At 36.4% G+C, this 25,799-nt stretch overlaps 4 protein-coding genes across 6 annotated transcripts in view; 1 reads left to right on the top strand and 3 right to left on the bottom strand.

Moving 5' to 3' along the window:
- Window positions 1-3,592: 3,592 nt before the first annotated feature.
- LOC116175787 (solute carrier family 25 member 35-like) lies at window positions 3,593-4,760 on the bottom strand. Its single transcript, XM_031494086.1, has 4 exons — window positions 4,409-4,760; window positions 4,121-4,359; window positions 3,848-4,073; window positions 3,593-3,791 (listed from the first exon to the last, which is right to left on the bottom strand). Exons 1-4 carry the CDS (start codon window positions 4,650-4,652, stop codon window positions 3,595-3,597), a joined length of 906 nt encoding a protein of 301 aa, XP_031349946.1. The 5' UTR covers window positions 4,653-4,760; the 3' UTR covers window positions 3,593-3,594.
- Window positions 4,761-7,797: 3,037 nt separating this feature from the next.
- Window positions 7,798-14,265, bottom strand: LOC116175786 (solute carrier family 25 member 35-like). Of its 2 annotated transcripts, XM_031494085.1 has the most exons (6): window positions 13,946-14,264; window positions 8,843-9,129; window positions 8,556-8,794; window positions 8,274-8,499; window positions 8,059-8,230; window positions 7,799-8,004 (listed from the first exon to the last, which is right to left on the bottom strand). In XM_031494085.1, the coding sequence occupies exons 2-6, from the start codon at window positions 9,084-9,086 to the stop codon at window positions 7,980-7,982; spliced, it is 906 nt and encodes a 301-aa protein (XP_031349945.1). In that variant the 5' UTR covers window positions 9,087-9,129; window positions 13,946-14,264; the 3' UTR covers window positions 7,799-7,979. The 2 variants fall into 2 exon arrangements, with proteins under 2 accessions (XP_031349944.1, XP_031349945.1); XM_031494084.1 differs by having other exon boundaries at window positions 7,798-8,230; window positions 13,946-14,265.
- Window positions 14,266-15,901: 1,636 nt separating this feature from the next.
- On the top strand, window positions 15,902-17,363 carry LOC116175776 (testis-specific serine/threonine-protein kinase 1-like). The gene is made up of 6 exons (XM_031494068.1): window positions 15,902-16,226; window positions 16,272-16,462; window positions 16,514-16,678; window positions 16,730-16,937; window positions 16,988-17,181; window positions 17,232-17,363. The coding sequence occupies exons 1-6, from the start codon at window positions 16,179-16,181 to the stop codon at window positions 17,335-17,337; spliced, it is 912 nt and encodes a 303-aa protein (XP_031349928.1). The 5' UTR covers window positions 15,902-16,178; the 3' UTR covers window positions 17,338-17,363.
- The window catches only part of LOC116175775 (solute carrier family 2, facilitated glucose transporter member 1-like), a 29,203-nt gene continuing 20,757 nt past the window's right edge, over window positions 17,354-25,799 (bottom strand). For both annotated transcript variants that reach the window (XM_031494066.1, XM_031494067.1), the window contains exons 2-9: window positions 23,363-23,482; window positions 23,030-23,315; window positions 21,157-21,297; window positions 20,972-21,106; window positions 20,724-20,923; window positions 20,459-20,671; window positions 18,850-19,121; window positions 17,354-17,634 (exon numbers count right to left, since the gene is read on the bottom strand). In XM_031494066.1, the coding sequence (XP_031349926.1) occupies window positions 17,490-17,634; window positions 18,850-19,121; window positions 20,459-20,671; window positions 20,724-20,923; window positions 20,972-21,106; window positions 21,157-21,297; window positions 23,030-23,315; window positions 23,363-23,482 (1,512 nt within the window). In that variant the 3' untranslated portion in view covers window positions 17,354-17,489. The remainder of the gene's footprint in view (window positions 17,635-18,849; window positions 19,122-20,458; window positions 20,672-20,723; window positions 20,924-20,971; window positions 21,107-21,156; window positions 21,298-23,029; window positions 23,316-23,362; window positions 23,483-25,799) is intronic.

Here is a 25,799-nt window from a genome sequence, read left to right as displayed (position 1 = left end):
TTGTAAGCAGCATCCTCAGCTAAAGTCCTCAGAAAAAGTGGTTCACACTTCAGAATGTTTTGTTTGCGCATGCGCAGTCTATTTTGACACCAATTTTAATTTGCTTAGGAAGCATCTTCCACAGAAATTTCATTAAAATAAATTCGTAAACAAGAAATGTAACTCTGCACATACGTAATAATTTTCTTCCATTCTGAGGATGCACAATTGTTAAAAAATAAAATAAGAACTACTGAACTTTCAATTTTAACCTGAGACCTGTGACCTCAGATAGGCCTAAATCCAATTTATAATCGAGTGGGAAATTCTCACATCCATCTCTGATTAAAGAGGCATATGAGGCATCATCTTTGATTGAATTAAACAAAAAGTATTTTGTTTGCCGAAGAGAAGCATGTATCTTCTGAGAGATAGTAACCCAAATAGTTGACACTGACTTCACACATTTTTCAATAAAATGAATGCAACTGGGTGGGTCAATCAACGCATTGTATTTCTCTTGGCGTCCACCGTTGGAACGCAACCTTGTTCCGATGAGTTTTTGTGAAATATTCGGAACCTACTCGTAGAATTAAACTTTTGACATTATATAACTAATTATTTCTTGTATTCTATCTCGGTGTGTGGAATTTCCGTTGTGTGTCATCAGACCAGTTCGGGTTTTCCAAAGTTATCCTTACACGACCTTTAAGTACGATAATAAAAACATGGAAAACACACTTGTAATCGAGGCCGGCTAAACTTTGGAGTAGTTATGCACAACACGAAGCAGGGGCCCTAGCGCACAGACAAGCGGAGTGATGGAAATTCGAGGAGCGCGACGAGCGTTGTAAATAGGATTTTGTGTTATATAACCGTCACTTTGCATATGAAGTTCAAGGTTACCCTTATAACTTAAATGTAGCGGTGCGCTGTCGCGGTGCTACGTAGCGAGGCGGTGCGTTAGAACGCTACGTTAAGATGCTGCGTTAAAACGCTGCGTTAGGACCGTGCGCTAGAACGTTGCGCGTGGACGCTGCATTGGAACGCTACGGTAGTAAGCTGCGTTTGGAAGCAGCGATAGAACACTACGATAGGACGTTCCGTTAGAAAACTGTGTTAGTGTGCGTTTACAATGAACGTATACGTAAGTAATACATAAAACGTAAAAATTTCGCAAAGTTGAACTGTATAAAAACATACGAAGGTGTTTACAATGAACGTAATTTTTACGTACGTATATGTAAGCGATATGTAAGTCTTGCGCATAGTCGCAAAGGTTGAAAATGTTTCAAAGTTACGTACGGTCAAATATCATACTACTTGTAGTATGATCTTCGGTTTATTGTAAACAGCGAAGTAAATTTACGGAAACGATATGGATATGTACGAGTTACGGTTTATGAAATATTTACGTATACGTTCATTGTAAACCCAAACTCAAAACGCAAACGCAAAACGTAAACGCAAAACACAAACCCAAAGCGCGTTGAGATTGCGTCTTCGTTTTAAGATTGCGTTTCGATTTGCGTTTGCGTTTTGAGTTTGGATTTTGCGTCCTAACGCAGCATTGTAATGCAGCTCCCTAACGCATCTTTCTAAGTGTGCGTTTACAATGAACGTATACGTAAATATTTCATAAACCGTAACTCGTACATATCCATATCGTTTCCGTAAATTTACTTCGCTGTTTACAATAAACCGTTTGCTTTGGTTTTTTGCATTTAGCGGTCCCATAGCGTTTGCGTTTTACATTTGCGCTTTACGTTTGCGATTTCGTTTACGTTTTGTGTTTCTCTTTTAAGTTTGCGCTTTGGGTTTTTGTTTTACATATGCGTTTTGAGTTTGCAATTGTATTTTTCTTGTGTATGCGTTTTGCATTTGTTTTGCGTTTTGATAACATAATATATTTCAACCCCCATTTCGAGGAACGATGGATCCAACTCAAAAAAAAAAAAACTCAAAATTGCGTTTTGTGTTTGCATTTTGCGTTTGCGTTTTGCGTTTGCCTTTTCGGTTGAATTTGCGAATGTGTTTGAGTTTTGGGTTTCTGTTTTACTTTTGCGTTTTGCGTTTGTGATTGAGATTTGCGTTTCGTTTCTGCGTTTGCGCTTGTGTTTGCGATTACGTTTTGCGTTCGCGTTTGTCCATATTTTCTTGCCGTTTGATATCGATTTAGATTTCACTTGACTAGGCTGCGATTTTTTGTTACTTAACCTGGCTTTAAATCATCTTCAATTGTTACTTTTTATTCAGTATTCCTTACGCCATCTAGACAACTTAGTAATTCACTAGTTAGATGTATGTTAGTTTTGTAGTAAAGTTCTTTTACTATAGTAGTCCGCGAAACGAAAACGCAATCGCAAAACTCAATCGCAAATGCAAAACGCGAGCGCAAAACGCAAACCGCAAACGCAAAACTGTAAACGCAAACGCGAACATCTGTAACAATTTTGTTTACTGACATTCCATTACTTTGTTTCACAACTTCTGTAACAATTTTAAGGGTTCTGTAGTGGCCGCAGGCGTCAGAATACAGTTTCGTATTTTTACTTTCGCTTAGGTATTGTACCGCAGCACGCTTTCAATTTGACGCGTTAAGTGAAAGTTGAAAAAATCATGCAGTATTTTCGTTTAGAGATTTAGAGAACGTCCATTAAGTTTGGGGTGATTTGATCTGATACTAATATTATAATAAACTAATATTTCTTTCGTCAATTTGGGGTATTCCCTTGTAGCTTCCCAGTTTCATGCAGAGAGAGTCGATAATAGAGAAGCTGGGTGGCGCTCAACTTTGGGTAAGTTCCAACGAAGGCGAATATTACGCTCAATACGAACCATCGCTGTAAAGTTTTTCATGTTTTCTTTTTTTTCTACATCCATGAGCTAGCTTGTCGTTTATTCGGCGAGTTTTTTTTAAACGCAGCGCCAACTTAACTCACCGTTTACGTCATTAGCAAAATCTCTACAATTATCCTAGATATCTTGGAAAACTTGGGTTTCCAGATAAAGTATTACTGCTGCACTATAGATATGCAGCACGTTCAAGAAATACCCAATTGGCATTTGATGTACACTGTACACATTTTAGTGTATTGGATAAGTCGATTATCCAATACCCTGCTATACATAGTTTAATAGTTTAAAGGCATTATGTGCTCAAACGGCCATCAAAGATAATTATAATTTAAACATTTTGAAATCCCATTTTTTTAATGGAGAAGATTTGAACTTGTTCAAATGGACCATATGCCTAGAATACGTCTTTCGAGTTCCAAGCAAGTTCCCCTTTCTCTGATTACTTGCCTCTGTTCTTTACAGTTTTCAAGACATGCTTTTGCGTTCGGTAAGATCTGGCATCTCGATCTCAATCAAAAACAGTTTTGACTTGATGTCAATATTATTACGTAAAAGACTCATTTCGCTGGGAAAATGTTCAAAACCTTTGTCAGGATGTCCCAGATCTTCAAATATCTTGCCAATATCAAACCTACAATAACGTCGCAATTTACTTGGCCAGTTTCTGATATACCTACGACAACTTATCGAACGCCCCACAATTTATTATTCCTGAACATCTGTAATGAAAGTAATGAAGTAATGAAACAGCGAGTACTAATCATCAGAAAACTTTTTATATACATCTTTAAGTTTATCCCAGAAAACTAGACACAGCACGGTATGTGGTCCCAATCTAACATAACTTGGTCCGATACCTTTATAGAATCCTAAAAATCCCTCGCTCTTCCAAATTTTGCCAACACAGTCCAGGTAGCTGTTGTACAATAGCCCCTTGCCATTTGCATCAACCCCTATATAAGATGAAGGCGTTTGAAAAATTATTAGGTACAAATAAGACGACAGTTACCTTGATTGTATAATCTGGTGGCGATCAAGTCAAATGGTGTCATACCTATACTAAGTGATATCCCGCTAATCATACTGGCTGTAAACGCCGTTGTCAAAGGGGCGTCTTGAAATGAGGGATAGTTTAGTAGCCATTGTTTACAAAAATCAAATGACGTCAGTTGTGACGTGGAGCCAATAAAGCTTCTTGGTATAGAGGCAAAACTACCTCTAAACAAACCTTTGATCTGAAAAATGACCTGAGTTAAATGAACTTGATGGTAAGTCGACTAACACCCTGAGTTTTGAAGATATTTCTTAATGCTTTCATGGTGCCTTCATGGTTGTGTTGGTGTCCAAATGCGATTTCCTTTGCGGCCTGACCTTGTAAGTGTGTTTTGACTAAATAGAGAGGACTGCCGGTATAACCGCCAAGCACGCCGCACAATCCACCGACAATAACCGACTTGTAAAATACAATCTTTCCCTCCTTATTCGTGGTGTAACCCCTGTCACATAAAAGTTGATAGGCCCCTAAAATAAAAACTCTTGGTGGCAGTAGGCGCGTATTGGTTTAACATACCCAAACGTGTTCCGTTCAGCACCAGTTGAAACCATAAAGCGGGAGCCAGACCAGCTTGCAGAGCAAGAATCCCATCGTGTTTCGCAATCATGTAAGTTGCGGAGAAAATGTTTTTATAGTGCACTGTGTATTGACCTCGCGCTGCAAGCTCCCCTTGCAACTGCATCCTGGTTTTCACCACCTCCAAGGGATTGGTAAAAACACCCGCACCGACAGCGGCAATGCCACCAATTAAAAAATCCATTTTTCAAGCGCAAGAAAACGATGCTGCGCTACTTTTTTAACCACGCGATCACATTCATCTGTTGAAAAAAATAGCTTGTCTCAATGTTTTTGACCAGATAGATAGCTTATCTATTCATTCATCACTGTTTCAGAGATAACGTATTGTGTAATAATCCTGTGTAATGAACGTTTTGTTTGCATGATTATACTAATTAAAAATCTAATTAAGACTTTTTAGTTAAATATAATTTGTGTAGGTAGGTATACCTAATTAGCAAAAAGCAAACGTGCCTTGCGAAGAGAATGTTGCAGGTATTTTAGTGATGTTTTATAAATATTATTTTTAAAAGAAAAAAATAAATGCCTAAAGGAATTATTATTTAATTATTTATGTTTATTTCAGTCTCTAGTATACTATACCTACGTCTATCTGTTCCTTTCGTTTTTTTCCGGATATCTGCGAAAGTAGTGTGTGGTACCCAGGCCAGTCCCGAGAGACTGCGCAACTCAAGTTTTAAATTCAAAACTTTCCCTCCCAAACTAACTGAACCCCATGGCACGTGATCGTCTAGACAAAGCTACCTAACTTGAATAACCGAATAATAGGACCACTTACTACGTTGTGTTTTTAAGAGTCGCTACAAGATATGTGTTGCCTGTCGGAGTGAGGATCAAGTAAGGAATACAAATAAAACAAGTACATGCTTTAAAAACAGAGATTTAATCCAAATAATTCGCATTGCAAGATTAAATTTAGAAAATGGTAGTTCACCGAGTACAAATATAAAAATAGGCTGGGAAAAAAAGAACTGACCAAGAAAAAACCCAGCCAACAAATTAATATTGAACTTTATAGTAAAATTAGTTGTCTGTAATGGCATAAATGCATGTTATCAAGTACATCAATACAATGTCGAATCCCAGGCTCCACTGGAATTCCTAAAGAATCAATATTACACAAACATAACAAAAACCATCATTAAAACATTACAATAAATTCATATAATAGGTTTGGATATTGGATGGCCAGTCCAAATCTCACACCGAGTAGTCTTTAGTTGCTCTGGTCACGACATGTCAGCATTGTATGAAATCGCTAGGAGTTGGCCTCTCAGAAGAGCCTTCCACATATAGGAAGGTCACAACGAGAACACGCCACACGCTTTTAGCGAATCCCTGCGCAAGTGAGGCCGGGCTTAGCCGGGAGCCCCATGTACGACTAGCGGGACCCCAACTCTTTCATTCATACATCTCTAAGGCCAGTCCAACCCACTAGTCTTAAAATGCCGGGTTATAAATTACCGAACTCCAGGCTCTCTACCATGAGTACTGACAATAACCGATCAAAAGACAAATCATGACATAACATAAATAACAGAGTAACCGACGGCAAACTCGCACGCATACCAAATTATAAACAAAATATACACAATTTATGTAGGCGTTGACAGTTGACATATTTGCACTGGCATAACAAAGACTCACACAAAACCAATATTCGGTCACTACGTGACAGGGATCGACTAAACGAATTGATTAGCAACATTGACAAGATGGCTTCCCTCGAAGACACAAAAAAAACAGTACATAAAATATATATCTCTGCGTATGTCAGTTCTGAACTTTAGCCAGCCTCTGCTACGTCAAATCGAGATATACTATCGGTATCAAATATAGCACAGTACATATTCGAAACAAGTCACCCCGCCAAATATTAATAATCATAAAGTTCAAATAAATAGTAGGAGCATAACTTTTAGTACTATCACATTACAACAATACAAAGGAACATGTCGTGGCAAACATTGGTATCAAGTAATTAATTCACAATGCCAAGTGCAATATGTAACAATCAACCACCTAACGTACGTCACTCGCCCCCAGACGAGGCACCCTGTAAATACACAGTAACATAATCAGGTAAACAAAAGCGAAATGTGCTGCAATAAATTCAATTATAAATTAAAATGTAGTTCTGCATACTTGTATTGGGTATCGCCCCTAAGGGAACAGACAGTATCTAAATATAAATAAAACACGTAAATCGGTCAGTAATTCCCAGTAGGACCAGTATAATTAAAACTGCAATGTGTATCTGGAAAGTGTTATAAATGACAATAATCAATGCTGTACGAGAATAAAGTTAAATTGGCAAATAATCGAACACGATCATATCATTATTAGAGGGCTGCAATAGACGTAGAGATACATAAAACGAGTACATCACCTTTGTAATTGTCGAAGCTGCACTCACTATTCGCAACGTAAAGATTTACTTCTGGTCTCAACAAAAGCACACATACTTCTGCCGCATTCCCCCATTTTTTTTTAAACAAATCCTAGACGAAATTTGAACGTGCTCCGAGACGGGTCGATACGGATCATTAAGTTTCCTCGCATAGCTGGCATAGCGTAATATTTGACACTTTTATTGTAAATTATGGCCCATTTCAATGTAGAGCAGAGAAGAAAAAAAACACGTGTTCCACGAAAACGAAACAAAGCGCAATCTTGACCTTTTTCGTCGCGCCAGGCTCGGATTCGGGAATATTTAAATCGAATTTTAGCGGGCTAATTCGGTTCCATCACAAGGTCTTAAGTTATTCTATACTACTCCGGTATTTACCTTACGAATTAGGAAAACTGCAGGAAAACCTAATTCGGAGTAGCCGGCAGAATGCTCGAAACTGGTCTAAGGTAATTCCCATCTCTACCACAGATGAAAAATTCACCTCAACCCAGGTTCGAACATCCGACCTCCGGATTTATAGTCCAACGCTCTACCACTGAACCATAAAGCCGGCGATGAGGTTGGTGTCGAGAGCTTTGGCGGATTTGGTGACCAGAGCAGCCTTTTTGTCGGGCACGGTTGAGATGGCGGCTTCCTCCCTCTTCTGTGTGCGTCACTCTTCTACTCTTGTACCGATTTTGACGTCTCTTGCAGGCCCATGTATAGTTCTCCCCTTTTATAAAATGGATATATGTTAGCTGGTTGAAAACAATGTTGATCTATTTTTCTTTTATATTGATGATCGATTTTGGTCTCGGTGGCGAGTTCAAACAGATGGATGGTAGGACAAAGCGCTAGTACCTAGTAACCTAAAGGTGAAGGTGGTATGAAAGGTAAATTGCAGGTTCTAAAAGTTCGAAAAACTATTTATTCGTACTAAAAATGTACCACCGCAAAAAACAGAAAACAGTCTGTACAAAAGGGTCACAATCTGTGAGACTCTCATAGTTTAATAATTTAAATTTTACTATATAAATAAATAAATTATATAGATACCATTTAAGCTGCAAACGACATATTATCACAGAATAACAAATTGGCTACAGTAAAATTATCTTATGTTATGTTGAATTGTTTAAATTTAAAAATTAAAACTCAATAAATGTGATTATTATTATTATTATTATTATTAAATAGATCTTTAAGTTTGTCCCAAAAGACTAGAGATAGCACAGTGTGTGGACCTAATCTAATATAACTTGCACTAAGCCCTTTGTAAAATCCTAAGAATCCTTCCGCGCTCCATATTTTACCGACACAATCCAGGTAGCCGTTGTAGAGTAAACCTTTACCATTTGCATCCACCCCTAAGAAAAAAAGTCACACAAAGCATTTGTCAAACTTACTTACCCTGATTGTATAATCGCAAGGCAATTAGATCGAACGGTGTCATGCACAAACCAATAACCACCCCGCTGGTCATGCTCGCCACGAACGCTGTCAGAACGGGAGAGTTTTGAAATGTTGGGTAGTTCAATAGCCACTCTTTGCAGTAGCTGAATGACGTTAACTGGGACGTCGAGCCAGAAAATGCTCTTGGCATGGATGACGCGCCACCTCTAAATAGGCCTTTAATCTGAAAAGCTAAATATGGCATCTTCCTCGGACGCTTCTAAGTACCCCGAAACTAACCCCTTGAGCATTATAAATGTGCTTGAAGGCCTGCCACGCTCCTTCATGGTTATGCTGGTGGCCGAACGCTATTTCCTTCGCGGCCTGTGCTTGTAAATGCGTTTTTACCAAATATAGAGGGCTGCCCGTCCACGCGCCAAGCATTCCACAGACCCCACCAACAAGAACAGACTTATAAAATATGCTATTTCCATTTTTATCTTTAGTATAGCCTTTGTCATATAAAATTTGGTACGTTCCTACGACAACGGTCTTGAATGCCTTGAATCTTTGGATAATGTACCTACCTAATCGCGTCCCGTTCATTACAAATTGAAACCACAACGCCGGCGTCAAACCGGCTTGCAAAGATAGAATGCCATCGTGCTTTATGATCACGTAACTCGCTGAAAGAATATTTCTGTAATGGACAGTGTACTGACCTTTAGCCGCAAGTTCGCCTTGCAGCTGCATTCTGGTCTTGATTACTTCTAACGGATTCGTGAACACCCCAGCACCTACTGCTGCAATTCCGCCTATCAAGAGATCCATGCTTGCGTTTGTGTTTGGTTGTCACGTGTTAAATTCATAAAACCTAAACACGAAGAGAATTATTTTCAGTTGATATACCTATGATTATATCATGTTACGTATATCGTCTTCGGTGATCATCATCAGGTAAAAATATTCTGCACCCGACGTATTTTTTCGAGGGAAGCAAATTTTAATTAATTTGCTAGTCTATTCCAGATTCAAGATTGATTCAATGATGATGAGTTTCATATGCGTTGTGTTTTTACAAGAACTAATCATATAAGGCAAGAAGGAAGAATCTATATTAGATATAATGAGAACACACTGTATGTAAATGCGCTTCGATTACTAGAGAGCATGGTATTGGTCGCACGGGAAAGTTATAGTTTATTTCGATGAGACCTTTCATTAGTATACCTTGAAGGATAGAACATGCGCCCCCTCCCCCGCCCATTTTCTAAAGTTTAACTTGGCACCACTAAAGGCATGCGTATGCAAAATCTGAGACCAATTGGTGGTCGTATGTAAAAGTTATGCACGTTTTACTTTCAAAAACAGCATCTCAGGAAATAATTCGAGGGGGGGGGGGGCCTTTTAGACAGCGAAATTTGATGGCCGTCTGGCACACTTCAAGGTATAGGCTACCTACTGCAAAAAATTCCAGGACTCTAGGACACAAACAATAGCACATTTTTAGCGCATTTTTTAAGAATTTCCTACCAGTACCTAAGGGTTATATGTGTTTCTGTGCAAGCCACTGTAACTGCCTAACAATGTTAATCCTATACAAAAATATTGATCACTTACTGTTAATACATCGTGCTTTTTCGAAAAAATATGCGCCCTGAGAGCAATTGGTTGTCGTATGTAAAAGTTATGCACGTTTTACTTTGAAAAACAGCATCTCAGGAAATAATTCGTGGGGGGGGGGGGCAGAAGTGGGTCCCGACGGACGGACGGACGGACGGACAAAACGCAAACAATACCCCATTTTTAGCGCAATATCTTAAAAATTAAAAAAATGTGCTATTGTTTACGTTTTGTCCGTCCGTCCGCACCCACTTCTCCCCCCCCCCCCCCCACACGAATTATTTCCTGAGATGCTGTTTTTCAAAGTAAAACGTGCATAACTTTTACATACGACAACCAATTGGTCTCAGGTTTTGCATAAGCATGCCTTTAATGGTACCAAGTTAAACTTTAGAAAAGGGGGGGAGGGGTCACATATTCTACTCTTCATGGTATTCTATCGACTACACATATGTATAGGCCCTTCCTGTACGTACGATAAATATAATATGCACCACAATGCAGATTATACGTCGAAAACGAGGTCCACCATAGAATCTTTATGGGATTACGCGCCAGATGTAACTAGAGTGACGTCATGCGCGGGCACGACGTGTTTTCGTCCGACAACTGGGCACCCGATGCTAGAGAGCGTAACTATCCTTGCTCTTTAAGGTGTAGATAATTGTATTGATTGCAAAAACCATTATTATTATTATTATTATTAAATGAAGTTTATGAAAGTGTATTTATTTGTACAGCCGTAAAAATTCATCACTTTTGGTCATTGTAAGTAACAAAAAATGGCAGTCTTTTACCGTAATAACAATGTGCTGCCACCAGAGCTCCCACTGTTGTTAATCTGAATTGCGAAAAATACAATTCCATTTGGTTTATAAATCTAATTTTTGTGGCCTTTTGAAAGTCATTCTATAGCGTTTTCGATTGGCAAAACTCGTGCTGCAGAGTGCAATTTTTACGTTCTATTGGTAATTTTAGGGCAATTTTCTGTGTTCCATTGGCAAATGTGATACAACAATTACGCACTCAGTGCAAATTTCGACGCACGAGGTCCGAGAGCTCGTGGAGCTGCTAGTTAACAAATTTTCAAAACAAACGTGCGGCAATTTGAATTTGTTTCTTGCATTGGAGAGTTTTTTGTCGTCATCTTGCGATAGCGAAGATGGTGAAATAGCCATAACGTCCATTTTACAAAAAGTTGCACTTACTCATTAAACTGAACGCCAAAAATTGGTCCTTTACAGGAATTTCAAATTTATCTTCCTCATCGTTTATCATAAATAATACTGAAATCGTTTCAGTCATTTTTTAGAATAGAGATTTGTCGATCACCTAAATCTAAAATGAGGTTATGGACAAATGACAACAAATATTTACGAATATTTATGTTCCATTGAGAGCAATTTTCACATGGATTTCTTCAGTTTCTCGTGCAACACTCGTGCAGTACGAGTTTTGCCAATCGAAAACGCTATCAGGGAATTCAATGGTTTAGAGCAATATATACAGGGTGAGTTTTTTTTCATTTTAAGCATTAGGATCTTGGAAACCATAAGACATAGAGATTCGGTTAAATGAGAAAAGAGTTGTAGTTTTACGTGCTTATTCAAGATAATCCTCCATAATTTCAAACAGTTCCAAGATCGAGCTACTAGATCAAAAGTTACAGCCATTTGAATCTTATGCTTTTGTTTTTTTTAAAAAAAATCCACAGTTTACTAGATATGAGCGAAAAACAGATTTAGTGATTTTTCATTTAACTGTTGTAGAATCGTTAGTATTAGAAATACAGAAATATGCAAAGAACAAAAATGGTAGATTTTTCCCGCTTAATAAGATACATTTATTAATATTTATTCTTCTTTTATAATTTTATTTATTTATTGGTTTATCTTACGGGAGATGCCCCAAAAATTTTCGAGTTATAACGCAAACTTACATTTTTTACATGGTAATCATAGTTGGCTGTGACATTTTTAAAAAGTGCATTTTTTCTGTTTACAATGATATAAGGATATAAGGTTGTACTTACTTTGACAAATAAACATGATACAGTATTGTTTGTATTATTAAGAGTAGTAAAAACAGATTTTGCCATGGGAAACATTTTTGTTCTCTTAATTACTGTCTATTATAATATTTAACTTGCAGTTCGTTGTGCGGTGGGGCACCGTTGTGTTGAAACAAAGAGTATTATGGTTACTCTTTGGTTGAAACCAGCGTAAATTACGTCGTGTTTCCAAATCTAACCCATCCTACATATCTTGAAATTCATTTGGTAGAAAATGAACATTCGCCTGTCCAATTTTCGTCGTAAACGAAAGGTACCTATCTCACTAGATATTGTTTTCCATGGCCAACTCTGTTTACTTACCTCTCAATAATACGAAAATTACTGCAGGGCGTTTATTTATTAAAGTACATTTAGCAAGCCTTATATCGTTATAAAGAGAAAAATTTGTCCTTTTTAAAAATGTCAAAGCCAACTATGACTACCATTTAAAAAATTAAAGTTTGTATTATAACTCAACAATTGTAAGATCTAAAAATAAATTAGTATGTTCATCATGTTAAGCATTAAAATGTCTAAAACTTTTATTCATGTCATTTTGTTATATTTCTAATAATATCGATTCTACAACAGTTAAATGAAAAATCAATAAATCTGTTTTTCGCTCATATCTAGTGAACTGTGGATTTTTTTCAAAAAGCAAAAGCATATCTTAAATAAGCTCTTAAAACGACAACTCTTTCCTCATTTAACCGTATCCGTATGTCTTATGGTTTCCGAGATCCCAATGCTTAAAATGAAAAAAAACTCACCCTGTATATAGTGTCTTCAATAAAACAAATTGGTATCAACTTATGGTATCGCCAACTTGAAAACAACGATCGTAAACTAGGTTGTATACAAGAGAGAGTGGGACGGAAGCCGGCCATTTGCAAAAGCCACTTATGACTCATTTTTGTTGTGGTTTTTGCAGTGACATAAAGTAATGGTTAGTTGTTGTGCTTGTGATTGCTCCAAAACGGAAAAAAATAAAATTTTGGGAATTACATTTCATGTGTACCTAAGTATTGATACCAATATTATTTTTATATAGTACATGTAAATTTACAAATTTTTTATCGGAATGTAGTTTGAAGTTAGTTAAACAAAAGTCATAGGTGGAGTAGACACATGGGGGTTTAGATTGTTTTCGTGTATTCTTTATAATTGTATCCTTCTACAACTGTAAGGTAGGTACGCCACTGGAACAGGAAACTACTGTCCGCCATTTGCAAAAGCAATCGCGGTCGCACGTATATTGTTGATATTCTCCTTCCTGGTATTCTTTATTCATTGATGCAAACAGCTGATGTAGTAAACAAAAATAAACACCGTTTTTGTCACCAACAATATGCCTCCCCCCCCCCTCCGGCGCCACACGAAAATTTGCTTCAGGGCGCAGCATTACCGTTGATGGGATATTACCAGTCTTCCTCTTCCATGGTCGAAGTTGAAAATAATATTTTAAATTGTCAAATATATCAGAGGTTTTTTTCGAGGTATAGATAGCCGGGATTCGTTGTGGGACACCCTGAATAATAAATGTGATAGGTATTATTACTATTATTTTTAAATTTCCGTTTTTCAGCAACTTCTATTTGGACCCAAATTTTAATCAGCACACAAAATTACAAAACTGGCATAATTTCTATCTTCTAATAAGTTACGTATCCAAGCAACTCCACTCAATTGGGGACAGCCTGTATGTGCTGTAATGTTACCTATATTAGTAGGTAGTGTACATCGCATGAAAAAATAGATCTTGAATTGTACAGATACAGATAACGAGTAACGACCATGTTACTCTTAGAGAAAGAAAGATAGTCTAAGATGTTACTACTATCATTGAATATCCAACTCCTCTGGATATTCAATGCTACTATCAAAGAGTATACTACCTATACATATTTCAATTCCACTAACTATCAGCTTTATCAGGCATATGGAGGCATAATTAAATAATGAGGTTACTCTATCCGCCTTTAATTAATTAACTAGCTACAAAGTACAAACTTACTGGTGCAATAAAGTAACTACTTGAATTTCACTATCCATGAACTACAAGTAGCGCTAAATAGTTTGTACTAAAGATATGTATCTAGAAAATTATGTAATAATTTTATGTTGGCATCATCTAAAACTAAAGGTTAGTTTTATGGAGCGCGTAGAATAAAACGACAACAAATAATAACAGTTTCCTGTCCGTGTCTGCACCATGCAAAAGATGATCGGATTTTGTTTTTTTTCCGAAAATGAAATGCTGTTTCGTTGCAATCTTGGTTTCGTTGATTATGAATATTATGATAATCGCTCATAAGTCATAACCAATGCGATGAAGAATGAAAATTGCACGGTGCATCGTTTACCGCTGTCGTACCATTGACCTAAATAACGTTCGCTACATAGACGGCGTTGCCACGTTTAATTTAAGGTGGCATACATAAACATTTCAAATCGACATTTTAGGGGCCATGCTCTCCGTTTTGTGGAAAACCCCGGTTTACCAGAGCTTAAATATTAAAGTCGGCTTTGCAAGCGATTGTTATGCACCGAAATAAAAATAATCCGGTTTAATTAAGCCCGAAGGCAATTAGACAAGAAATGGCGTTTTTATTTACTACCAAAGCTGTCAGATAAAACCTTACAAAAAGAAAGAGTGAGGAATGATAATAATGAGAATATAATGCATTAATCACATGACACTATATTCTTCTACTCAATTGGCGAAAACTATAAAACAAATGACCAATCAGCCTAATAAAATGATTGCCGCTACTGGTGCTCGCCTGCTTGTTTGTGCAATTTGTCTCTTTATACTACATTTTTTGTAGGAAATTTTCTTCTCTTTTATTTTGCTCACCATATATTTTTTCTAAAAATGCAGTTTTGGAGATATCTGTGAAAACCGTTCTTATGGCGGCCATCTTAGTAAGATGGTGCCGCCGGCGGCATGTTTCGAATTGTGCATTTTATGAATTTTAGTTCTGCGCACCTACACCTACAAAATTTTAAAACGTTTTGTTATTTCCAGGTAAAAATCCCCAATTACTGGCATATTAATTAGCGGAACATCTAGAAATCAAAATAATTTCCAAACGGTATGTTTTGCTAGTGCACTTTTTACGGCACAAACGTATAACCAATGCACCTAATCCCGAGATTTGTGCCGACAAAAAAGTGTGCGAAGTTAGCGGAACATCTAAAAATCGAAATAATTTCCAAACAGTGTTTTGCTGGCAAACTTTTTACGGCACAAACGTAGCACTAACCAATCCACCTAGTCTTGCAATTTGTGCCACCAATGTGCTAACTTCACGGACAAATCTAGATTAAATAATAAATTAAACAAATATAGCAAACGAGCTCCTGGGTATGGCTATAGCATGTGCAAAACCAAATTTTAAACTTGATGTTAGTTTTGCTTTTATTAAAAGTGTATATGTGTGAAATTTCATTTGAATGCCTCCATAAATAAGAAAGTTGGAACTGCGCATGCGCAAAACCAAATTTTGAAACTGGTGTTAAATTTTCTTTTATTCCAAGTGGCTATGTATCAAATTTCATTTAAATCCCTCCATAAATAAGAAAGTTGGAACTGCGCATGCGCAAAACCAAATTTTGAAACTGGCGTTAAATTTGCTTTTATTCCAAGTGACTATGTATCAAATTTCATTTAAATACCTTCATAAATAAGAAAGTTTGCCATTCGCAGTCTGTAAATGGTCGAAATGCGCAAAGGGCACTGTGAATGCTGATCGATTAGGCTCAACTTTTGGAACTGTGTTTTATATGGCTAAAGCTATGCGCATATTGAATTTCATGCAATTCGGTTCATAACTAACAGAGATGTCAGAAGGGCCTACTTTATTTTTTGGGCTACATACCAATTCACGAACTCCGATCTACAAATTTGATAAATAATCCACCTGCAAAATTTCATCGTAATCGGTCCATTCGTTTATGAGTTATCGTGCTAACAGACGGACAGACAGACACCGCAAAATTATAAACTCGCTAGGAGCTCGTTAATAAGAATCAAACACAGCTGTAAGGTACTGTCAACTAGCGGAAGCTACCAAACCAAACTTGGGGGAATAGTTTTAAAAAGCATAGAAGGTAAAAGTCAAAACATACACTTCACAAGTGACATAAATGTTATGAGCATTAAAATTTATTGTAGGAGTTGTAGATTATTTCGATTAAGTAATCATTCTGAACTACAGAGAAAAACATTTTATTCAAAGTAAGAAATGTCACTATTCCGTTTTCATAAAAGTAAAAGCATTTATAATGAAACGGTAAGTTGTAATTCCTCTGATCCTTTCACTAGTTGTAAATGTTAGATAGAGAACTTTAAATGCCTCAAACGATTAGGATACGTAATTGGACAGAAAATTGGCGAAGGTGCATACAGCAAAGTATGTATTGCACTTTTCACCAGGGGTGATGTGCAAAAGAAATTAGCGTGTAAAATAATAAATAAAAAACGTGCACGCTCAGAACTTATGAATAAATTTTTACCGCGTGAAATTAGGTGAGAAATCAAATCACTTAAGTCAATCGAATAGCTTTTTTCACATTCCAGTATTGTGTCTATGATCGATCATCCAAACATTGTAAATGTTTTAAACATATTGGAAATTAATAACACTTTGTACATGTTCATGGATTATTGCAAAAATGGCGATTTGCTCGAGTATCTTCGAACTCATGGTGAACTGTCACGAAAACGAACAAAACACTTTTTTAAGTAAGTTTCTTCGACAATGCTTTTATGTATAGGTACGTCAATTTTGTATAGTCAAATGGTAGACGCTGTCCAGTACTTACATAATGGAAACATCGCACACAGAGATTTAAAATGTGAGAATATCTTTTTAACTCATAATTACACTGTGAAGCTGGGAGACTTTGGCTTCGCAAGGAGGAGTTGCGATGATGAACAACAGAATATTTTATCCAGCACTTATTGTGGTTCAGCAGCATATGCTGCACCCGAAGTGTTACAAGTAATGTGCAATTATTTCACACTGAAGCATTTTTCAATAACTTTATATAGGGCATACCTTACGACCCAAAAATGTTAGATGTTTGGTCTCTGGGTTGCATACTATTCATAATGTTATTTGCTTCGATGCCCTTTGACGATTCCAATGTAACAAAAATGTTGAGAAGTCAACAAGAAAAATCCGCATATTTCGATGTTTGCAGAGTGTGGCGTAATAGTTCACCGGCTTTATGTGACTTGTTTAAGTAAGTACCCGTTCGTTTGTTTCGCACAAACTACCATTGAATCTGCTTAGTAACATACTCGAGCCCGATGCAGCGAAAAGATGTAACATTGCTGAAATTGCTAGCTCCAAATGGTTGCAAGAAGAACACTGTGTGCAAATCTTACGCGATTTATGATAAAAATTGCTGAAAATAAAAAAAATCAAAAAACGCTTTATTAATTACCTACTTATAACAAAACTTTCGTTGTAACTCAATAACTTAACATGGAATCTGCAATTAGAGTTGTGGAAATGATTGTGCTCTGTATTCGTTTACTAATCCCCCTGTCAGAGTTTCACTTCTGATATGGGCACAGTGTCTCCTGTTACTGTGGAATTACTTGGAGAAGCAAATACTTGGGATCTTAACCCATTTCTACACAAATTGGCCACTTCTGAAGGATCACGTCCTTTGGTTTCTGGTAAGTAGTACCTAAAATAATAGTCAAAATAAGTACGAGTAGGTACAACCAATGTGACAATTTTTAATTGTAAGATGGTAAATCAGTGTTTTTACAAGATTTTCCATAAAAAAAATTCCGAAGGCATATTTTAAAAAGATCTACTGTGTAACCTCCTACAAAAGGTATTACCTAGTACTTTAGTAGTATATGGTACAGACAGGGCCTTAAGCGTTTTCAACAAAAAAATTTGCGGGAAAAGCCCTAAATTTTCCACAATCTTAAAGCAAAGTTCACATAATTCCGTCGAAATGTAGTAAGGTTATGTTACTCCATATTTCATGATTACTTAAGTTGGTAACATTCCAACTTCAATTTCATAAGAGGTTATGCTATTTTTCAACAATAGTACTGTCCAGCCCTGGATACAGAACTTTTTAGACGAAATTGAATCAATATTACGTATGTATTACATACCTACTGCTTCATGAAACGGTACTGTATTGTCTGTATAAATTCACATCCATATCTTAATACCTACTTTGGCGCGTAATTGTTCAAACCCACAAAAAATATTTTATTTGATGATATTTTCACGTTGTAGCGGTCTTTAGAAATAGATAAGTGTTAATCTAAATAATTCGCGATTCAGATTAACAGTGAGACCTCTGGTGGCAGCACATTGTACTATTGGTGGTATAAGACCGCCATTTTGTTCATTTACAATGGCTAAATGTAATCAATATTGTAGTTTTTGCGGCTGTAAAAGTAGATACTTTCAAAAATTTAATTTTCAATCAATGTAATTACACTTTAAAAAGCAAGTCTTTAATTGTGAACAGTGTAATTATACACACCAAAAAAATAGGTGATATACAGGCTGATTCAAATTTGAGGGCCCCCCATGGGGTTCTCGGAAAATGTAAGAGATAGGGCGGAAGGTAAAGGTAGTTTAAATTTGGCAAAGTTGCAATACAGTTTTTATTTTTTAGTTATTTTGTTATTTAAAAAATATTGCAAAATAATTGACACATTATTATGGCCACTCTTTTCTCTCTACAAGATGCTAGTTTTAAATTTATGAAATCAGAAAAAAATGCTCTATCAAATGACATAAACAGTAAAAATGACTTCCATACGAAAAAACAAAGTTGATGATGGGTAACGGGAGACGAAACGTGAGACATGTTAAAAATTAAGCGTAGCAAAAACATTGCATACCTGTGCTTTTCACGCAACCAACTTACCTTACAAGTAGTAAAAGACCCGCTGTGAACGCGGCGAATATTATAAACGAAGACGCACCAATCTTGGCTTGCATGAGAGGAAACGTTAGGCCGACTATGAAATTACCACCGTAATTCGCCATACCACCGAGAGCCATAGCACTTGGACGCGGTCCTACTTCGAATAATTCGGAACCGATAAAATAAGGAATCGGACCCAGCCCAATTCCGTAGCACAGCACGTAACCAAGCACAGCAATAATGCAAATGTACGAGATCCACGAGTAGGTCTCCTGCAAAATTGTACCGTATGAAAAGTTATCACATATACAGGGCAACCACACCATTCAAGTGTTAGGATTTGCTTTTCCTTACAATTTTGAGTGAAAGTGGCAGTTTTTAACGAAACACCTTGTATGGTCTGGACACCTTGCATTTATAGCAGGCCAACAGTAGTTTACTCTCCGATCATGATGAATTATTTTTTCATTCTTGTAAATCAATATTTTAGTAATATTGCCTATTCATTAATTTTAATTATTGAGACGTATACTTAAATATGGTTATTTATTATACAGGATGAACATTATTTCTTCAAAACGAAATTTTTTTGGTATCCAAAATTATAAAGTTTGCTACCGATTTACGTACTTTAAATTTGTGGTCAGTGGCGTACGTCTATCTCCACGGTTAAGGGGGGCATATTCATTCATTTTTTCATTGGCAACTCATAGTTTTCGTTACATATTCTTAAAGAGTACACTTATTATATTATGTAATCAAATTTAAAAAAAAAACTCATATTAAGGAAAATAGTTGTGTAATTAATTTAATAATTTCATTAGTTTGCGTTTAAAAAAAATCGTTACTCCTTTGTTAGTTATGTCAAAGCAATTTATTGTACCAAAGATTAATAAAATTATTAGGGCCCTATTATTTTTTCTCTCCAATATTATTTTAAAATTGATGGCAGATATATGTTAATAAACTTTTGATTGTTATGCTGTCAAAATTAAAAAAATTACATAAAAAGACAACTAACCGCTCAACAGACGCATGATATATGTTTACACGCTAGTTCTAACCTATGTAAAGAATGAAGTGCGAAGAAAATTATGTACAAAACGGTTACTGGTAAAAATGTTAAAGACAATTAATTTGAGTGTCTATTTTATGTTAAACCCCTAAGTTACAAGGGCACATTTTTGACATTTATTCATTGAGGAACATCGATAATTCATTACTGTGAATAACTAACTAATAAAATCAAAGTGAGTCTGAAGCACAGTTCATTTTTGAATCAAATTGCGTCAACCTTCTTTCGAAATTAATTTTCAACAAGTAAAACAAGAGAGAGTGGCGCACATGAGTAAATAAAGTAACTTGATTAGTGAGTGGACACTCATAGAAAGGTTCACTGTAAATGATGGAGGAAATCAAAACAGGCTTACTGTGTAGTTGTCAACACTTTTTTTTAAATTTTAATGTGCATTCCTTGGTATTGCACCAAAAAGGTGTAACTCTCGTGCAATTATTAACAACTCCAATGTTATCACTATCTATCCGTCATGATCATCCAGAAGTAAACTACCTTTGACCTACTATCACCATGACAGCAGTAGGAGATTACCACAAATGTAATAGTAAAGGCAAGAAGTAGTAGGCATAGAATTGATGACAGGCAACTAAGTTGCATTACACCTCGCCTTTTAAAATACGACATGACAAACACAGAAACACAGGCCATTAGCAGGTTTATAATCCCAGTACCAATTGTGGCTAACTGACTTTCTTCACTGGATAGCCCGGCATGTTGGAATATTAAAGTCGAGTAATAAAAGACCTGCAAAAGATGCTTTCAAAATTGACTTTAAAAAATCCATGGATGGTCTTACAGCATTTATGCCACTGAACTGTTGCCCGCCTTGCATTGCACACACAAGTATTACTGGTAACAGCAGACTTCTATCGCACAACACTTTTGCTATGTTCCAACTGGATTGAGTTTGTCGAGTAGCCACTTGCATGTGCATTTCCATTTCCATAATTTCACGTTCGATAATGTCAGGAACATCATCCCGTACACGTTCCAATTCTAAGGGGTGAATCGTATTAGACAGGTACTTTAGGAAAAAACACATACGTTTAAGGGCATCAGCGCGTCTTCTGTTCAACAACAAAAACTTCGGACTTTCCGGCAGCATTGGTATTGTGAAGGCCGACAGGAATATAAAAACGGCGTAACATGATAATAAATAAGGCCACAATTCTGCGTCTCCTGTAAAAAGATGGGCGTAACTCGGAAATTCTTACTTTACGTTTTCGTACCCAACACTTGGTTTAGAGAGAAAATTTGAGCAAGAAGTACACCTAGCGTGATACCCAACTGGCAGAACACTCCCATTGCTCCTGTAAGGTACGGTGGCGCCAATTCGATTAAGTACATAGGAGCGATGCATGTGGTTAAACCTATAAGACGAAAATTTAGTCCCATTTATAAAAATAGGTAAATTGTTAGAATTAAATTTTAGATTAAGGTTTTGGTAACTGCTTTTAACACTGTTATGTGTGTGTTTAGGGACCTAGTCAATTTGGAGTTTCTTGTTACTCTAGGCAAGCCTAGTCGTTATTAATAATTCACTCGATATTTATTAAACGAAATATTTATAATTGTGTAACAGAGAAAATTACATTTGTTTTAAAATCTTATTGTGGTCTTTTTGAAGTCACTGACGAGTAGTAGTTATACTGGACAATCAGGTTAGTTTTACACCAAGATAAATCTTACGTATTTTGTCAAGTAACTGTGTGGAATGGTACAGATGTGGTAAGTTACCATTTTCAGCATAGTTTAGATTAATAATCTACTATTTCTTAAAAACAATTAGTGTTTCACTGTTTACAATGATCCTTATCTTGATATAACTAAAGAGATTAATAGGTCAAATCCTGCCATTTCCTGTAACTACAAATCTGTACCGTGTACATCATCATCAACAACACAAATACTCAAATTTAAGTAAGTAGTTCACATGTACATACGTACCTACGCCTTGTGAATGGCATGCCTGCAACCTGGATCACAGAATATATTACCCCCAAAAAGGGGGCCCGGTATTTTTGGACCGATAGTTGCTGATAGTAAGAATTGCGGGCTATTGATAAGACTACAATAATTAATATAGCATTTTTGCCAATTTTGTAAAAGCCATATTGTTGTTATTGCTCTCCGAGATACTATTTTAATCTTTTGTATTGTAGCGGTGCGTTTCGTTAGGGTCGTAAAGGGTTTTCGATTTTGTGTATATACACAGGATGTGCCTAAATAGGATGAAGGGGCTTTTCGCTTATTTTATGAATATATGACAGCAACATATAAACATAGAACCGCAAACACTTTGTTATCGATCTACAGGGTGTTACTATTTTACGATTTTTAGATTATAAGCTACTATGAAGGGCTTACATCATTGGCCATCGCAATGGTAATAAGAATTTACAAGGTGATGTTTTTTCAGGGGTCATATGTTCAATTTTCTACCCCTGATTGTAAAATCCGAAATTGTTTCTCTACTTTATTTAGGTAGTTAGTTAAATGAAAGTAAAATTTTTAAAATGGTCCAGCAGGCCCTGGCTTTATTTGGACAATTTTTTATGGTTTTGACAGTTCGTATTTGAAATTGTGTCTTGTGTTTGCATGTTTAAAAAAACACCCTGTAGATCGGAGTTTGCGGACCGTAGAACTTATAGTCATAAAATAAGTCAAAGAATTATCCATTATGCACATCATATTTAGAAACAGCCTGTACACTCGTGTAGGGTCGGAAAAGAATAACCCTACTGCAAAGAGCACTGCTTTGTCTATAAGGCGACTACACAACAATCAGTCATGCGTAACTAGGGCACGAGTTTAGAGAGCGAAGAGTGTGGAGGTTCTATGAAACAGACGTTGGCATGATATTTTTCACAAATGGGAAAGGAGTGGACTTACTTTGAAATCTATTTGAGCTGGCCATTCTTTGTCTTATCAAATTTAATGTCAGATTTCAATTATTAAAATTCAAAAGTTACTTTCTCCAAAACGCATTCTGTCTAAATTTGTAGGAATTCTTTTAGCATTTTGATTCATTTTACACTTTTAAAATCACACCGTTCTAGATACGCCTTTATCTCCAATTACCAAAAAAAAGTTGAAAATTACCTGCAGACAGACCAACCACAAATCTTCCTAGTAGCAGCACTTCAATTGAATTTATAAACTTCGTAATCACAAAAAAGAATGCCCCCGCAAAAGATAAACCTCCGCTAAAAACACACGCCCACTTTCGACCCATAAAGTCGGCTAACCACGATCCCGTCAGAGAACCAATTATGCCCCCTATCAAAAAAATGGATACTATGGAAGACCACAGCATGGTGAGTTGTCCGTATGTAAGATCTACATTGTATCTTGTACGTGCGCTTTCAAGGCACCAACTTCGAATTACCTACAAAATCACAAATATATAAATGAAAAAGGGAGTCCAATACCTACCTCGGCTGGAGAATTTACAACCCCAATATTGTAGCCCACAGGTACGTATAGTCCGATTGTAATGGATAATGCAACTATTATCAATAGAACGCTCCATCTCTTTCTACAAGCTTCTGCACCCTAAAATATAAAAATCTTAGCTCTTAAATAGCTACAAGAGCCTACAGGTTATCATTATTTCGGTATTGCATTTAAAAGGAACTACGCAATTTTTAATAATTTGATTAGAGATTATTTCTATATTACGTAACTGCATGATTGCTTATTTATAACGTTGTTAATATGAGAACCATATCAATTACTAGGTATGCAATTCAAATGAAGATATAGTGTTACTTTTAATGGATTCGCAATCCTACAGAAGACATTTTGTGCCTGAATATACTACAAATTATACATAATAAAGGGGTGGCAGAAGTTAGAAAAGGGTGTTTTACATTCACATAATTTATTTTGAAAAGGAACCAAAATAGTTAATAAAAATGTATCAACCAAGGAAGACACGGAGGTTTTTCTTTAACTAGCTTTATCTGACAATTATAATGGACAATATATAAATTCTAATTTCTTTCTTCTCGACCTTTGGAAGCACTGGAGCAGCAACTGCCCAAGAAAAATTTGAATAAAAATTGAACCATAGACGACGATCAACAGAATAAGTAAAAAGCAGTATCAGGACATGGTCAGACTCCGGGAAGCCCATCTCTGTTATCTTACATTTTGTTCTGGAAAGGTGAAATAAGAATAATTTAATTTAAGCTTGAACTAGCATAGTACGCAAAGCAAGACAAGTTGGTTAGGCAAGCTGGTAAGGGTTGGTTGTAAAGGGAACGATAAAATTAGTACTTACACAACAATATTTTACGCAATCACACAGAATCTGCTTCATACTTTGCCGAACTTCCTTAAATGTACATGTGGACGTCTTCAAAAGATTCAAGTTTTGTGTGAAAAATTGCAGAGTAAGGAAAGAGTTTTATAATGTGATGAAGATGTTTATTAGATATAAGTGTACAAATGTGAATTACTATTAAATGTTAATATCTTTTATTGATCAAAGCTTCTACAACAATCCAAATATCATTTACGCCGGGAACGACCGAACAGAACGCAAAAATCCACCAAAACCATCCACATTGCCAGCTGTCGAAAACTAAATGTGTTAAAAGTACGGTCGCACTTGTATGGCAACCGATAGCTGTTTGTTGTTAAGGAATGAGACGAATAGGTAAAGTTAGTACAGGACACATCCTCCTATCTAAAATATAAATCGGAGCTGTTTATTGCATTTACTCAAATAATTAATCTTCAATCAGCTCAAATTTAAAATTTTAGCTATAAAAGGATACATAGCAGTGATGAATTGTAACTGAACATGGTAAAGCCAAGGATAAAGGCCAGCATTTCAAAGGCGATTATACCAGCTGCAACACCCAAACCAATTACAAACCTGCAAAAGGAAAACACAGTTTGTTAGCAAAGGGAGTATACTGAATATCTAAATATTATTATTATTAGTATTTTAAGTCAGGGGATTAGTCCGATTAGTGTGTTTATGACTCAGTTTAGATAAATTCAAAGCTTACTCTTAAATAAGTTCGTAAATAAGTAAGAGTGACATTAAAGTGATATTTTAACAGCAAGGGTAGAAAACACAAAAACAAAGGAATGGCCAATATAGGTAATGACATATGACATCAGTCACATTAAACTGCGATATTACACATTTTTGACTTCATTGATAGGTCATAATAGACCATGTTAATTTTTAAAAAGTCTATAAATTGGCGCCTATCTTTTTCGGTTTTGCCTGCGTTTCGAATCAAAGCGAGATCCTGATTTCCGTAAGAAGACTTCACTCTTGCAAGTGTACTGTGTACAGGACTGAGACCAAACTTGCCGTCTCTTTCTTACGTCGCCTCTATATTTTGCATCGTGATGCCAGACGAGTGCAATGTGCGCGATTCGGTGTTAGTTGCAGGTTATGAAACAACAGACAATTTTGTGAATACGAACACAAATGCGCAATTCTAAGGTCACCTTGTGACCTTGATTTTGATTGCATCCTAGGTGGCGGTTCGCACCGCGAGTCACGACTGCGCCCGGACACCACTGAACTCTCTTGTGAACTCCGGAAACGGAGACAAGAGACAGAGACAGGAGACCACCGCCAACCACGATCGATACTAGAGTCTATTAGTGGATACGTCATAATCGACCGCGAAATTCGACTTGCAGGATTTGGCTGTTTTACTGTCGATGATATTGACCCCTATCGCCCTTTGCAGTAAGTATCGCTTTTAGATTTAGATAGGTCCTCTGTATGGGTTTATACTGACCTTATGCAAATTAAATAAGCACATCGACCCGCTTATATCGAAACACTGATTACTTAACTTTGAAATAGAACAATAAGCATTAATTGCCAATTGGTCTT

Source organism: Photinus pyralis, unplaced genomic scaffold (genome assembly GCF_008802855.1).
Source record: "Photinus pyralis isolate 1611_PpyrPB1 unplaced genomic scaffold, Ppyr1.3 Ppyr1.4_LG7, whole genome shotgun sequence".
Classification (NCBI taxonomy): domain Eukaryota; kingdom Metazoa; phylum Arthropoda; class Insecta; order Coleoptera; family Lampyridae; genus Photinus; species Photinus pyralis.
This window is presented reverse-complemented; position numbering and strand designations above follow the sequence as displayed.

Excerpts from the sequence above, each read along its gene's own strand:
- LOC116175776 (XM_031494068.1), top strand. The coding sequence starts at position 16,179 with ATGTCACTATTCCGTTTTCATAAAAGTAAAAGCATTTATAATGAAACG. Across the intron at positions 16,679-16,729 it reads CGAACAAAACACTTTTTTAA|TCAAATGGTAGACGCTGTCC; the intron begins GTAAGTTTCTTC and ends AATTTTGTATAG. Across the intron at positions 17,182-17,231 it reads GCTTTATGTGACTTGTTTAA|TAACATACTCGAGCCCGATG; the intron begins GTAAGTACCCGT and ends GAATCTGCTTAG.
- LOC116175787 (XM_031494086.1), bottom strand. The coding sequence starts at position 4,652 with ATGGATTTTTTAATTGGTGGCATTGCCGCTGTCGGTGCGGGTGTTTTT. Across the intron at positions 4,360-4,408 it reads GCTGAACGGAACACGTTTGG|GGGCCTATCAACTTTTATGT; the intron begins GTATGTTAAACC and ends TTTTTATTTTAG. Across the intron at positions 4,074-4,120 it reads ATATCTTCAAAACTCAGGGT|ATCAAAGGTTTGTTTAGAGG; the intron begins GTTAGTCGACTT and ends GTCATTTTTCAG.
- LOC116175786 (XM_031494084.1), bottom strand. The coding sequence starts at position 9,086 with ATGGATCTCTTGATAGGCGGAATTGCAGCAGTAGGTGCTGGGGTGTTC. Across the intron at positions 8,795-8,842 it reads AATGAACGGGACGCGATTAG|GAACGTACCAAATTTTATAT; the intron begins GTAGGTACATTA and ends CCGTTGTCGTAG. Across the intron at positions 8,231-8,273 it reads CTTGCGATTATACAATCAGG|GGGTGGATGCAAATGGTAAA; the intron begins GTAAGTAAGTTT and ends TTTTTTTCTTAG.